At 47.0% G+C, this 13,556-nt stretch overlaps 1 protein-coding gene across 11 annotated transcripts in view; it reads right to left on the bottom strand.

Moving 5' to 3' along the window:
- Positions 1 to 13,556, bottom strand: part of LOC142580219 (DENN domain-containing protein 2D-like) — a 674,834-nt gene that overhangs the window by 153,820 nt on the left and 507,458 nt on the right. For all 11 annotated transcript variants that reach the window (XR_012827652.1, XM_075691126.1, XM_075691127.1 and 8 more), the window contains one exon: positions 470 to 594. Coding sequence is in view for 10 of the 11 variants with exons in the window: in XM_075691126.1 (XP_075547241.1) it covers positions 470 to 594 (125 nt within the window). In the remaining variant the exon portion in view is untranslated. The remainder of the gene's footprint in view (positions 1 to 469; positions 595 to 13,556) is intronic.

A 13,556-nucleotide genomic window follows, 5' to 3' on the forward strand; every position in this document is an offset into this window, starting at 1 on the left:
TCCCCGAAAGAAAAGCCTCGCAGTTGAAGAAAAATTCGTCCTGGTCCGGTACTCAAACCTGGGACCACCACCTCTCCGGGGCAGCCGCTCTACCATCTGAGCTAACCAGGCGGCCAGCAGATGGAAGGGCGAAGTCAAATTTGTCGACAAATCGAAGCACAGGGAGGAGTTTTGATGTTTACGTCAAAATTGCGTCAAAACTCTTGCCTGTGCTTTGAATTGTTGACAAATTCGACTTCGCCCTACCATCTGCTGGCCGCCTGGATAGCTCAGATGGTAGAGCGGCTGCCCCAGAAAGGCGGTGGTCCCGGTTTCGAGTCCCCGACTAGGACAAATTTTTCTTCAACTGCGAGGCTTTTTTTTTCGAGGAACCCATATGGGGGTTTCCTTTGTAGCAGTTGCTATGAATGGGAGGATGTCTAATTTTCTCTTTATTAGAAGTCTTGACTATGCAGGACAAGAGGCTCACTTGAAAAGTAGATTCCTTGAGGTCATCTGACAGGGTGATGTGCTGGTCACAATGTCCCACCAGCTCAACAAACAGACGAATGAAGGCCTCTGTGATCATCATGTCTCGCACACAGCCCGTCGGATCTGCACATTCGCCACCAGTCAGAGTCACAAGCTGTATCTAGTCATCTAGCTGAACATTTCCTAGTCTCATGCTGTCATAGAAAACTGTTCAGCTGAACCAGCATCCTCTTAGTTTATTAGAACAATGATTACACAAGGCCTGCACATCTCCACTTGTAGGGAGAGTGAAGAATCAGACAGCAGTAATACTGTGAGTAAAGAATTCTTTAACGCTTTATTGGGCACGACAATACGAAAGCTGTTCCAGCACAGAGATGAAAGTGCTTGCCAAAGACTTATGCACCATCAATGCAGAATGCACAACGGCATCTACTATTTATTTATTTACATTATTTAGCCTCAGTGCTTACAGAAAGCATTATACAGCTTAGATCACTTCTAACGTAACCGTTAATAGTGCAGAAGTGGCTACAACGCAGCCCTTTCCGACTCCCGTTTACCCTTCCACAGAACTCCATGTATATGCATACCACTTACAGTGCAGCTGCACGAGAAGAAACTCTGGTTATAATGTGGCTTCCATGGGAAAATCCTGCTGACAGGCATGGTAGCAAGCATACCTCTTAATGAGGTGTGCCAGCCGATGGGAGCGGAGAGCAATGAGGGTAATTCGGAGGAGCAAGCAAACAAATAAATGGGGAAACAAAAAACGGCGGCACAGCGATTCGGGCACTTGGTGGCTGCCTAGGCGACAAAGAAGCCTTTTACTCAGCTGCTTATCAGTGGTGTGCTCTTCACTGAATGTGGCTTCAGTTCCTGTGCGTGGTATGCATGTTGTCATGCTATGCAGATATGAAGCGTGCGACTCGACTGCTGTCAGTTTAAGCACTGTTCCATAAATTTCATTTGGAGCTATTAGGCTTTATGCACACTTGTGAACTTCCGCTGCTGTGTGTGCACATATAGACTTGGTAGGCGTGCGCAGTATTTGCCGCAGCTGATCGCCTGAGAAACCAAACTCCGCTTCACATGCATTGCTGTCAGTTCCGACCATGCATGTGATCACATGCGTAATCTCTATGTAATTGTCTACGGGTTGTTACGTATTCGACGGCTAGACGCCGAGGGCGGCAGGACGACCGGCCCAAGGAACAGACGACTCACGCAGTGCCAGGAAGATAATGACGTTTATTCTTTCAGCGACGCGCTTTTTGAGCGCTAAGCAGCCAATCAGAAAAAGGAAGATATCGCAGCAAGCGGGGCAATCTTATCTGCAGATTACAACGTAGAACGCGACCAGCACCGCGAATGTTACAGGGTACAAACATATCATGGGCAAGCTTCCCGTGACGGCATGCTGCCCGACACCTCTGCCGGTTAGGCCAAACCAGCATGCCTCGTCGGCAACCACAGTTGTGATTTGGTGCCAAGTCAATGAAACACATTGCAGTGGCTGTATGGCACATGGAAAGTGGGGATACCTTGATAACAAAAGCGAGGGCACAGCCAGCACTCTAAGAGTGGCAACTTGGTCAGCAGTCGCCATGTTTTCAACACCTTGCATGTGCCAATCAGTCCAAGAAATAGGACGAGACACTGTACTGCATCTGAAATTTCGGTCATTTTTCTTTAATTATTTTATTACTTTGTCTGCTTCGCGTGAAAACCATGGGTACTTGGACATTCCCCTTTCAACGTTCGTAAATTTAAACAGATGCAAAACTCCTGGTCGCATGCTTAGATTCTTGGACGCGCATGGCTGCTTGATCTACATGTTTTGCACACGTGCGGCCTTTGAACACTGTTCTTTTGGTTATAGTGCGGTACCATTTATAGTGCAGATATTTGTGATTCCAGCGACTTATGCTATAAGCAGTCTATGCTGTAGAGGGGAGAGACTAAGATATTGTCAGGAATGGCGTACATGATAAAAAACACAATAGAACAAAAGTGATGGTAACAATATCGTGAGCTCAACACATGCCTGACTTTCACCTTCATCATTGCCACATATCATCATCCATTGTACATCGTCATCTGTATATCTCATCACCAGCAGCACAGCTTGGTTCTCGTGGTAGTAGCACGAGCTCGGAGAGAATAAAGCAGTTTCTTACAAGTGGTGGAAGGTGCTTTTCGTTCCCTAAGACCTCTCGCATGTTCTCACTGGAGCTCCGCTCGGGTTGCCGCTTAACACCACCGGCCATGCTCGCTTCAGCGAATCCAGGCATGTCTCTCACCGCTGCTCCACCGCAGCCTTCGCCTTCCGTCATGACCATCAACAGCCGCCAGCACGACCCCCAGTTCTTCGCTGGTTTACGCGGGGATGACATAGAGGACTGGCTCCAATACTACAATCTCGTAAGCGACTTCAACAAGTGGGACAGTTCACAGAAATTGCAGAACGTCCCGTTCTACCTGTCCAATGTCATAAAAACCTCGTTTCGGAACCATGAGCCAGATCTTCCTGAATGGGCGACATTCACTCAATAGAAATGATGTTAAACAGCGCGAATAAAACAAGGACACGAGGAAAAAAAATACCACAACAGCTTCTGCAGATTTTCGGTGCCCAAGCTGTTTGTGCCAAGGCCGCGAAGAAGATGCCTGGTGAGCGCATCCAGTTCGCTGGGGAATCGTACACCTCATACATTAAGGATGTGCTTGCACTGTGCAAGCGTGTGAATGCCACCATGTCCCTGAGCAACTGAAAACGCCACATTATTAAAGGCATAAACACCGTCGCCTTCAATGCCCTTGCTGCGCAAATTCTTGCTGCCATCCAGGATGTGATAACCACTTGCCAGCGACTTGAGAAGATCCAGTCCCTTCGGTTATGCACCGATACCAGCTCCGACATTCGTCTCCCTTAGACTATGGACTTGCACATGCTGATCCGCAACATTGTCCATGAAGAGTTTCATGGGCGGTGCTCTTCCTGCGTTCCGCAAAGTACCGTCCCTTCTCCAGCGACCAGCTTGTGCGACATCATTCGGCAAGAGGTCACGACCGCATCACATCTACCATGCTCCGACGTCCCCTGCACTCGTCAGGTACCAACATAAGGCAACATAGCGGTGCTCTCCAGCAATTACCGCCCCTCTGCCTACCCAAGGGGGCCACCTTCCAGTGGCTTTGTTATCGCTGTTAATGCGTGTACAGCATTACTACTCAGCTCAGCGTCCTGCCAGGCCCATTTGTTACTACTGTGGCTGTCGAGGGCACATCTCCCGATTTTGCTGAAGGCGTCAGCAGGAAGAGCAACGTGGCTACACTCCCGAGGAACGTACAAGCATCCATCCAGAATTGGGCTATCAGCGCACATCCTACCACTCCTCTTATCATCAGTCACCTTCTCCTTCCTACTCTACTGATATGCCTATGAATTCTCAAGAATCTCCCCGCAGGTCCTTCTCCACATCGTCATTCGGTGTTGCCTCTCCGACCCACTTCTCATGTCATGAATGCCCTCGTGAAAAACTCCTCGATGCAGTTTTAGGAGGGGCACTGCATCCACTGGAAAGCCTACAATTCCTCCGGAGCAACAATCGAACTTGTTGTCAGTGTTTATAGAAGGTATATAGGTGGAAGCTCTCGTCGATACAGGCGCTGACATTTCGATTCTTTGTGCTGACTTTTGTTCTCGCCTTTGAAAATTGACCATGCCTTACTCCGGCCCTTCTCTTCGTGCAGCGACCAACGCTATTATTTGTCTAATCGCACAGTGTACAATTCGTGTGTCCATAGACGGAATTTGTCACCTCATTGTTTTTGCAGTATTTCGTGAGTGTACCCAAGAACTCATCTTGGGGTGGAACTACTTATCTTCTGCATCTGCTTCTATCTCTTGTCGTCAGCGCCTCACACAAATGAATACCATTGGCTCTACCTAATCACAAAGAAAGTATTCACCTCGTTACCTTCTTCGATTATGTTGTTTGGACATCTAGAGAAGAGATTATAAGTGTCAACTCCTGCAAAAGGATAGAAAGTTGGGCGAGTTGGTATGGTAACATGATCTTGGATTGTAGTGTGAAGGGGCACGGACACAGACTAGAAGCAGACAGGCACGTCCTGTCTGCTTATAGTCTGTGTTCGTGTCCCTATATTAAGCTTCGAGCTACAATCTAAGATCATGTCAACTCCTGCAACATTGTAGATGGCGATTACTCATTCTACCCTACGGTCATACCTTATCTCGAGGGATTCTGATTACCCCTGGGCTTATTTGCTTCTCTGAGGGGTCTGCATTTCTTACCCCCTTAAATAAACTCCCGAACCCCAACCGTTGCCTCGTGGATCAACTGTCACTTGCGCTGTTCACAGTCATTCCATTACAGTTGTTCTTTCGACAGTGTCACTGAAGTCAAGATGGCCGCCAAGTAATGCCTCTTTCACATCATTGTCGGCAACCGTGAGCCCCGATATAATGCCTGCCCAGAGTCAAGATCTCCTCATCCTATTGAACAAACCGTTCCTTGTTTGGCATCAATTTGCTCGTCCTCGGTATGACTACCACCACTACTCACCGAATACAGACTGATGGCTCCCGCATAGTTCAGCAGCACCCATATAATGTTTCTTTTACGGAGCACAAAATCATAGAGGTAAAACATATCAGACATGCTTAGACGAAATATCATACGTCCTTCCTCGAGTCCCTGGTGCTCCCCAGTTGTCCTAGTGTAGTAGAAAGAAAGCTTAGTGCATTTTTGCGTCCATTAACATGCACTGAACAAAATCATGCACAAAGATGTCTCCCTGCCATGTATCGATGATGCACTAGATTCGCTCCATGGCGCCGAATATTTTTCTAGCCTTGATCTTAGATCAGGCTACTGGCAAATACCAATGTCCGAATCCAACAAAGAAAAAGCGGTGTTTGCTACCCCTGATGGGCTCTACGAGCTCAATGTGATGCCTTTTGGACTCTGCAATGCACCTGCCACCTTTGAACGCATGATTGATAATGTCTTGCGTGGTTTGAAATGAAAAACCTGTCTGTGCTACCTCAATGACAATGTAGAGTTTTCAACCACGTTCACACAATATTTGCAATGTCTTGATGAAGTCCTTGACTGTCTTAAAAATACTGGCTTGCAGCTCAACACAAGAAAATGCAGTTTCGACAGGAACACCATCAAAGTTCTGGGGCACTTAGCAAAGAAGGTATTCGACCTGACCGTGAGAAGCTTACTGCCTTCATCAAATTTTTCCGTTCGCTGTGTCAAAAAGACCTGCGCAGTTTTCTCGGACTTGCTTCTTACTTCCGGCGCTTCATACACAACTTCCCTGCACTTGCGTCCCTGCTCCATCAACTTCTCGCCGGTAATGTGCCCTTTGTTTGGTCCGACGAATGTGAACGTGCTTTCCTGACTTTGAAACATGCCTTGACATCGGACCCAGTACTGTCCCACTTTTAACCGACCGCGCCCACCATTCCTCACACCGACGCTAGCAGTCATGGTCTCGGTGCCATTTTACTGCCATGAGACAACCCCTGCCGCGAACAGAGTAATTGCTCACGCTAGTCGTACACTAATCACTGCAGAGAAGAATTACACCATTACCGAGCAGGAATGCCTTGCTGTTGTTCAGGCAGTGCAAAAATTTCACCCATATCTTCACGGCTGCCATTTTACAGTCGTTACCAACTCTAATGTACTGTGCTCGCTTTCATTGCTAAAGAACTTATCACGTCACCTTGGTCACTGGGTGCTTCGCTTACAGGAGTACGAGCTCCTTCTGGCTCTTTACAACTTCTGCCTTGTCCCGCTTCACCTTTCATAGTAGTTGAAACAGACTTGTACAGTCCTCTTCCCACGACCTCACATGGCAATCATTGGATTGTTATGGCTGTAGACCACCTAACACGCTAAGAGGAGGCAGCACCTCTACCATCAGGGACTGCTGCTGAAGTCACCTATTTCTTTCTGGAAACATTTTCTTATGCCATGGCACTCTGCGTGTTCTCCTCAGTGACTGCAGCAAGGTCTTCCTCTCTCCAATTCTTACCAAAGCTCTGCGCGCCTCAAATAAAACTCACAAATGACTTCTAGTTACCATCTGCAGACCAATGGCTTGACGGAGCATTTTCATCAAACCCTCTACAACATGATTGCAATGTCAATCCACCCCGACCCTACGAACTGACATACCATTCTGCCATTCATGACATTCACCTATAATACGGCAACACAACATACCACCGACTTTTCACCTTTCTTCTTCATCTAATGCTGTTCACCAAGTTTTGTTCTTGATGTATCATTCCTTTCGACTCCTGTACCCCCAGCAGCTCCTTTCTTGGAACAGTTTCTGTCTAGCCTCGCAGACTGCCATCACTTCGCCCGCCTTAACACTGGCATCGCCCAGAATGCTCACAAGTCTTGTTACGACTCGACTCACCATGCTGTGACTTTTTTCTTTTGGTGACGAAGTTCTTCTTTGGACTCCTGTGCACATTCCTGGCTTATGCAAAAAATTTCTGACGCACTTTATTGGAGCTTACATGGTCATTGAGCAGGCATCACCTGTCAATTACCGCATCTCGCCCTTTAAGACGCCGTCCAATCACCGTTGTGTGGGACAGAGATAGTGCATGTCTCTCATTTAAAACCATATACTCAACACATTTCATAATACTTCCGCATGGCAAGGCGGCCGCTTCCACAGCGAGTGGGAACAGTGTGAGTACAACACATGCCTGACTTTCAACTTCATAATCTCCACATATCATCATCCATTGTACATCTTCATCATCTATATATATCATCACCAACAGCATAGCCTGATTCTCGTGGTAGTAGCACGAACTCGGCTGGAATAAAGCGGTTCCTTACAGTGTGAAAAAATGACACTGTAGCGCCACGAAACAGCGCTTCTGTGCGCAATGCCAAGAGCGCATGCGTGAGGAACCACGTGACTTTTCTTCGTGAGCTTCGGAGTGAATAAAAGTTCAGTTGTTGTTTGGGATGCGTGGTTGCTTATACTCGCTTAGCTCAGCCTAGCTGCGCGTTCCAACATTGGTGACCTGGACGTGATAAGCAGCCACTGGGGCTGAGCATCAATGTCGCTATGACTTCGACGTTGTCGACGGACTCCACGACTATGAAATCGACGTCCACCACGGATGCTACGTCGACAGTCTCTTCAGTCGATGGTAAGCTGCTGACCTATGCATTACGCGCAATCAACTCAGATACGGGTGCACACGTGGCACGAGAGCTCCGTCAAATGTCGTACATCGCAGAATTCACGACGGATATATGCCATGTCAGTGGGAAGGACAATGCAGCGGCAGATGCTTTTTTGCGCAGCCCAGTGAACGCCATCAGCCTACCGAGCGGCAATGACTTCACTGCACTAACAACGGCTCAACACAGCGACAGGGAGTTGAAACACCTACTGAAGTCCACAAACAGTGCCTTGAAGATGCAATGGGTGGATGGACCGACAGGATCTGTATGCTGTGACATGTCCACAGGTAGGGCCAGGCCGTTCGTGCCCCCCAATCTTCGCTGCAACATTTATGAATTGCTGCACGACCTCTCGCATCCAGGGATTCGAGCCACTCAACGGCTGTGCACGGCTAGGTTCGTGTGGCCCGGAATAAACCGGGACGTCTGACATTGGAACCGAGAGTGCCTATCATGTCAGCGCTCCAAAGTGCAGCGCCATAATGTGACCCCCTTAGGATCCTTCCCCGAGCCGGACACTCAATTTTCCCATGTGCATTTGGACCTTGTGGACCATTGCCTTATTGCCAAGGGCAAAACTATTTACTAACTTGCGTCGACTGCTTCACGCAGTGGCTGGAGGCCATCCCCATCCCAGATATGACTGCCGATACTGTGGCTGGCGCTTTCATCTACCACTGGGTAGCGCGATTCAGAGTTCCATGAACAGTGACAACGGATTGCGGAACGCAATTCGAGTCTGTCCTATTCGGGAACATCACACGGCTTCTAGGAATCATGCACATCAGAACAACAGCCTACCACCCCATCAGGAACAGTATGGTGGAAAGGTTCCATCGCCAGCTGAAGACTAGCCTGACAGCAACTTCAAGTCACAGTTGGGTAGAGGCGCTACCCCTAGTTTTATTGCGAATTAGGACGGCTCTGAAAGTGGACATTGGCTGCTGCTCAGCTGAACTCGTATATGGCACAACACTTTGCCTTCCGGGGGAGTTTGTCACTGACAATGAAAACACAAATGCCCAGGCCAATAACGATTATGCCCTGGGACTGCGGGACATTGTGAGCAAGCTATGCGCTGTCCCTCCACGTCTGCCGGCACCACGGCTTGTGCACGTCCACAGTGATCTTTCCTCCTGCTCCCATGTGTTTGTAAGGCATGATGCCATACAGCGTCCACTCCAGCCCCCGTTTGATGGGTTGTTCAAGGTGGTGAAACGAGGAGAAAAGCACATCACGATCGACCGAGGTGGCCGTCACAACGTGGTTTCGCTTGACCGCATAAAACCAGCACACGCAGACAGTAACAGTGAAGTGCGTGCATCATCTCGAGTTCCACAGCCACAAGGACTACCAGCAGACCAGACTGAACCGGCCCAACCAGTCGTCGAAAGGTTCACGTGGAGTGGACAGCAGACAAGACCTCCGTTGCGAATGAACTTATGAACCGCAGCTCATTATTCACCCATTCACAAAGGGGGGAGTATTGTAGTGCTGCGAAACGATGCTTCCATGTGCAATGCCAAGAGCGCATGCGCAAGGAACCAGGCGACTTTTCTTCGTGAGCTTCGGAGTGAATAAAAGTTCGAATGTTGTTTGGGACGTGTGGTTGCTTATACTCGCTTAGCTCAGCTTAGTAGCGTGTTTTAACAACACTTTAGTAAACATAGTGCAGCAAAAATCACAGAGTAACAAATAAATAACACATGGAACAGACTAAATAAGTAGGTGTGTGTAAGGATTTCTTTTGAGATATGTGTTACATGGCTGCTTTTCCAGGGAAAATGCCTTGCAAGGCCCTTTTAACCTGATCGCTACTTGCAGAAGGAGCCTATGTATCCTGTCCATCACTACTTCCACTGAAGGTTGCGTGGACGCTTTTGGTACTGCACAGGTCAGTATAGAATTCTTCTGCTGCTATTACTATATCATCAGTATGACTGATGGCATTACTCTGCTTATCATTCACTGCATACATCTTGCCCTGTCCCAAGCCAAGTTTTTTTTTTTCGACTATATTCATGCTGCAGCTGTTTTTTACTGCTTCAGTCGGTTTAATTAAAGATGGAGGAGATAATATGCCTGAAAGGCTTGCAGCCCTTTATCACAATTCCTCACTTCAAGTGTACCAGAGAGCTGGACAAATGTCAACATTATACTAATTAATAAGAAGGGAGACATTAAAGAATTACAAGCCCATTAGCTTGCTTTCAGTATTGCATAAAATATTCACCAAGATGATTTCGAACAGAATCAGGGCAACACTTGACTTCAATCAACCAAAAGAACAGGCTGGCTCCAGGAAGGGATACTCTGCAATGGATAACATCCATGTTATCAATCACAATATTGATAAATTTGCTGAGTAGAATCAACCTCTCTGTATGGCTTTCATAGATTATGAAAGGGAATTTGATTCAGTAGAGAACCAGCAGTCACGGAGGCATACATGAATATCTTAGGAAATATCTACAAAGATTCCACAGCTACCTTGGTTCTCCACAAGAAAAGTAGGAAATTACCTATCAAGAAAGGGGTGAGGCATGGAGACAGAATTTATCCAATGTCATTTACTGCATTCGCAGTCGAAGTATTCAAGCTACTATACTGGGAAGGCTTAGGAGTGAGGATCAAGGTAGGATATCTCAACCTACAGTTCACAGATGACAATGTCCTGTTCAGAAACACTGGGGATGAATTGCAAAAAACGATTGAGGACATTAACCAAGAAAGTGCAGAAGGGTGGGGTTGAATATATATATATATATATATATATATATATATATATATATATATATATATATATATAGTGGGTTGAATATGCAGAAGACAAACGTAATGTTCAATAGCCTGGCAAGGGAACGAGAATTCAGAATCGCCAGTCAGCCTCTGAAGCATGTACAGGAGCATGTTTTTCTAGGTAAATTACTCACCGGGGACCCTAATCATGAGAAAGAAATTTACAAGAGTAAAAATGGGTCGAAGTGCATATGGCAGGCATTACCAAATCCTGACTGGGAGCTTACTACTGGCATTGGAAAGAAAAGTGTACAATCATTGCATTCTACCGGTGCTAACAATGTGTAGCGGTGGCGTAGAGGTGCAGTGGTGGCGTAGAGGTGCAGCAGTGGCGTAGAGGTAGGACACCCGCCTCGCGTGCAAGAGGTCCGTGGTTCGAATCCTGGTGCCGCGCAATTTTCCACCGGATTAAAGAAAAAAATGCGCGTGTTGATAAAATTGCATTAACAGGCCTGGAGTGTGGCCTGATACCGGTGACCAGAACCGGTAACGCACTCCCTCACCAGGGCAGGATTGGCCACCCTGGTGCAGTACTTGGCCACAACCTCCAATATGAATACAACAATCAAACCCCGGCCCTCAGTCCCCAGCAGCTGTGAAGCAACTGACCACGGCGGCCGTCAGACCTGCGACACAGCCTGGATAGGCCGCCACTGGAATATGAACATGGCAACGTTCAACGCTAGAACGTTATCTAGTGAGGCGAGTCTAGCAGTGCTGTTGGAGGAATTAGAGGGCAGTAAACGGGATATAATAGGGCTCACTAGGAGGCCAAAAGAAGCATATACAATGCTCCAAATGGGCACGTCCTGTGCTACCGGGGCTTAGCAGAGAGACGAGAACTAGGTGTTGGATTCCTGATTAATAAGAATATAGCTGGTAACATACAGGAATTCTATAGCATTAACGAGAGGGTGGCAGGTCTTCTTGTGAAACTTAATAAGAGGTACAAAATGAAGGTTGTAAAGGTCTACGCCCCTACATCCAGTCATGATGACCAGGAAGTCGAAAGCTTCTACGAAGACGTGGAATCGGCGATGGGTAAAGTCAAAAACAAAATACACTATACTGATGGGCGACTTCAATGCGAAGGTAGGCAAGAAGCAGGCTAGAGACAAGGCAGTGGGGGAATATGGCATAGGCACTAGGAATAGCAGGGGAGAGTTATTAGTAGAGTTTGCGAAACAGAATAATATGCGGATAATGAATACCTTCTTTCGCACGCGGGATAGCCGAAAGTGGACGTGGAGGAGCCCGAACGGCGAGACTAGAAATGAAATGAACTTCATACTCTGTGCTAACCCTGGCATCATACAAGATGTGGACGTGCTCAGCAAGGTGCGCTGCAGTGACCATAGGATGGTAAGAACTCGAATTAGCCTAGACCTGAGGAGGGAACGGAAGAAACTGGTACATAAGAAGCCGATCAATAAGTTAGCGGTAAGAGGGAAAATGGAGGAATTCCAGATCAAGCCACGTAACAGGTATTCGGCTTTAACTCAGGAAGAGGACGTTAGTGTTGAAGCAATGAACGACAATCTTGTGGGCATCATTAAGGAGTGTGCAATAGAAGTCGCTGGTAACTCCGTTAGACAGGATACCAGTAAGCTATCGCAGGAGACGAAAGGTCTGATCAAGAAACGCCAATGTATGAAAGCCTCTAACCCTACAGCTAGAATAGAACTGGCAGAACTTTCGAAGTTAATCAACAAGCGTAAGACAGCTGACATAAGAAAGTACAATACGGATAGAATTGAACATGCTCTCAGGAACGGAGGAAGCCTAAAAGCAATGAAGAAGAAACTAGGAATTGGCAAGAATCAGATGTACGCGTTAAGAGACAAAGCCGGCAATATCATTACCAATATGGATGAGATAGTTCAAGTGGCTGAGGAGTTCTATAGAGATTTATACAGTACCAGTAGCACCCACGACGATAATGGAAGAGAGAATATTCTAGAGGAATTTGAAATTCCACAGGTAACGCCGGAAGAAGTAAAGAAAGCCTTGGGAGCTATGCAAAGGGGGAAGGCAGCTGGGGAGGATCAGGTAACAGCAGATTTGTTGAAGGAAGGCAGGCAGATTGTTCAAGAGAAACTGGCCACCCTGTATACGCAATGCCCCATGACTTCGAGCGTACCGGTATCTTGGAAAAACGCTAACATAATCCTAATCCATGAGAAAGGGGACGACAAAGACTTGAAAAATTATAGACCAATCAGCTTACAGTCCGTTGCCTACAAAGTATTTACTAAGGTAATTGCAAATAGTATCAGGAACACCTTAGACTTCCGTCAACCAAAGGACCAGGCAGGATTACGTAAAGGCTGCTCAACAATCGACCATATTCACACTATCAATCAGGTGATAGAAAAATGTGCGGAATATAACCAACCTTTATATATAGCTTTCATTGATTACGAGAAAGCGTTTGATTCAGTCGAAACCTCAGCAGTCATGGAGGCATTGCGGAATCAGGGTGTAGAGGAGCCGTATGTAAATATACTGAGAGATATTTATAGCGGCTCCACTGCTACCGTAGTCCTCCATAATGAAAGCAACGAAATCCCAATAAAGAAAGGCGTCAGGCAGGGAGATACGATCTCTCCAATGCTATTCACAGCGTGTTTACAGGAGGTATTCAGACACCTGGATTGGGAAGAATTGGGGATAGGAGTTAATGGAGAATACCTTAATAACTTGCGATTCGCTGATGATATTGCCTTAATTAGTAACTCAGGGAACCAACTGCAATGCATGCTCACTGACCTGCAGAGGCAAAGCCGAAGGGTGGGTCTAAAAATTAATCTGCAGAAAACTAATGTTTAACAGTCTCGGAAGAGAACAGCAGTTTACAATAGGTAGCGAGGCACTGGAAGTGGTAAGGGAATACATCTACTTAGGACAGGTAGTGACTGCGGACCCGGATGATGAGACTGAAATAATCAGAAGAATAAGAATGGGCTGGGGTGCGTTTGGCAGGCATTCTCAGATCATGAACAGAAGGTTGCCATTATCGCTCAA

Source organism: Dermacentor variabilis, chromosome 4 (genome assembly GCF_050947875.1).
Source record: "Dermacentor variabilis isolate Ectoservices chromosome 4, ASM5094787v1, whole genome shotgun sequence".
Taxonomy (NCBI): Eukaryota; Metazoa; Arthropoda; class Arachnida; order Ixodida; family Ixodidae; genus Dermacentor; species Dermacentor variabilis.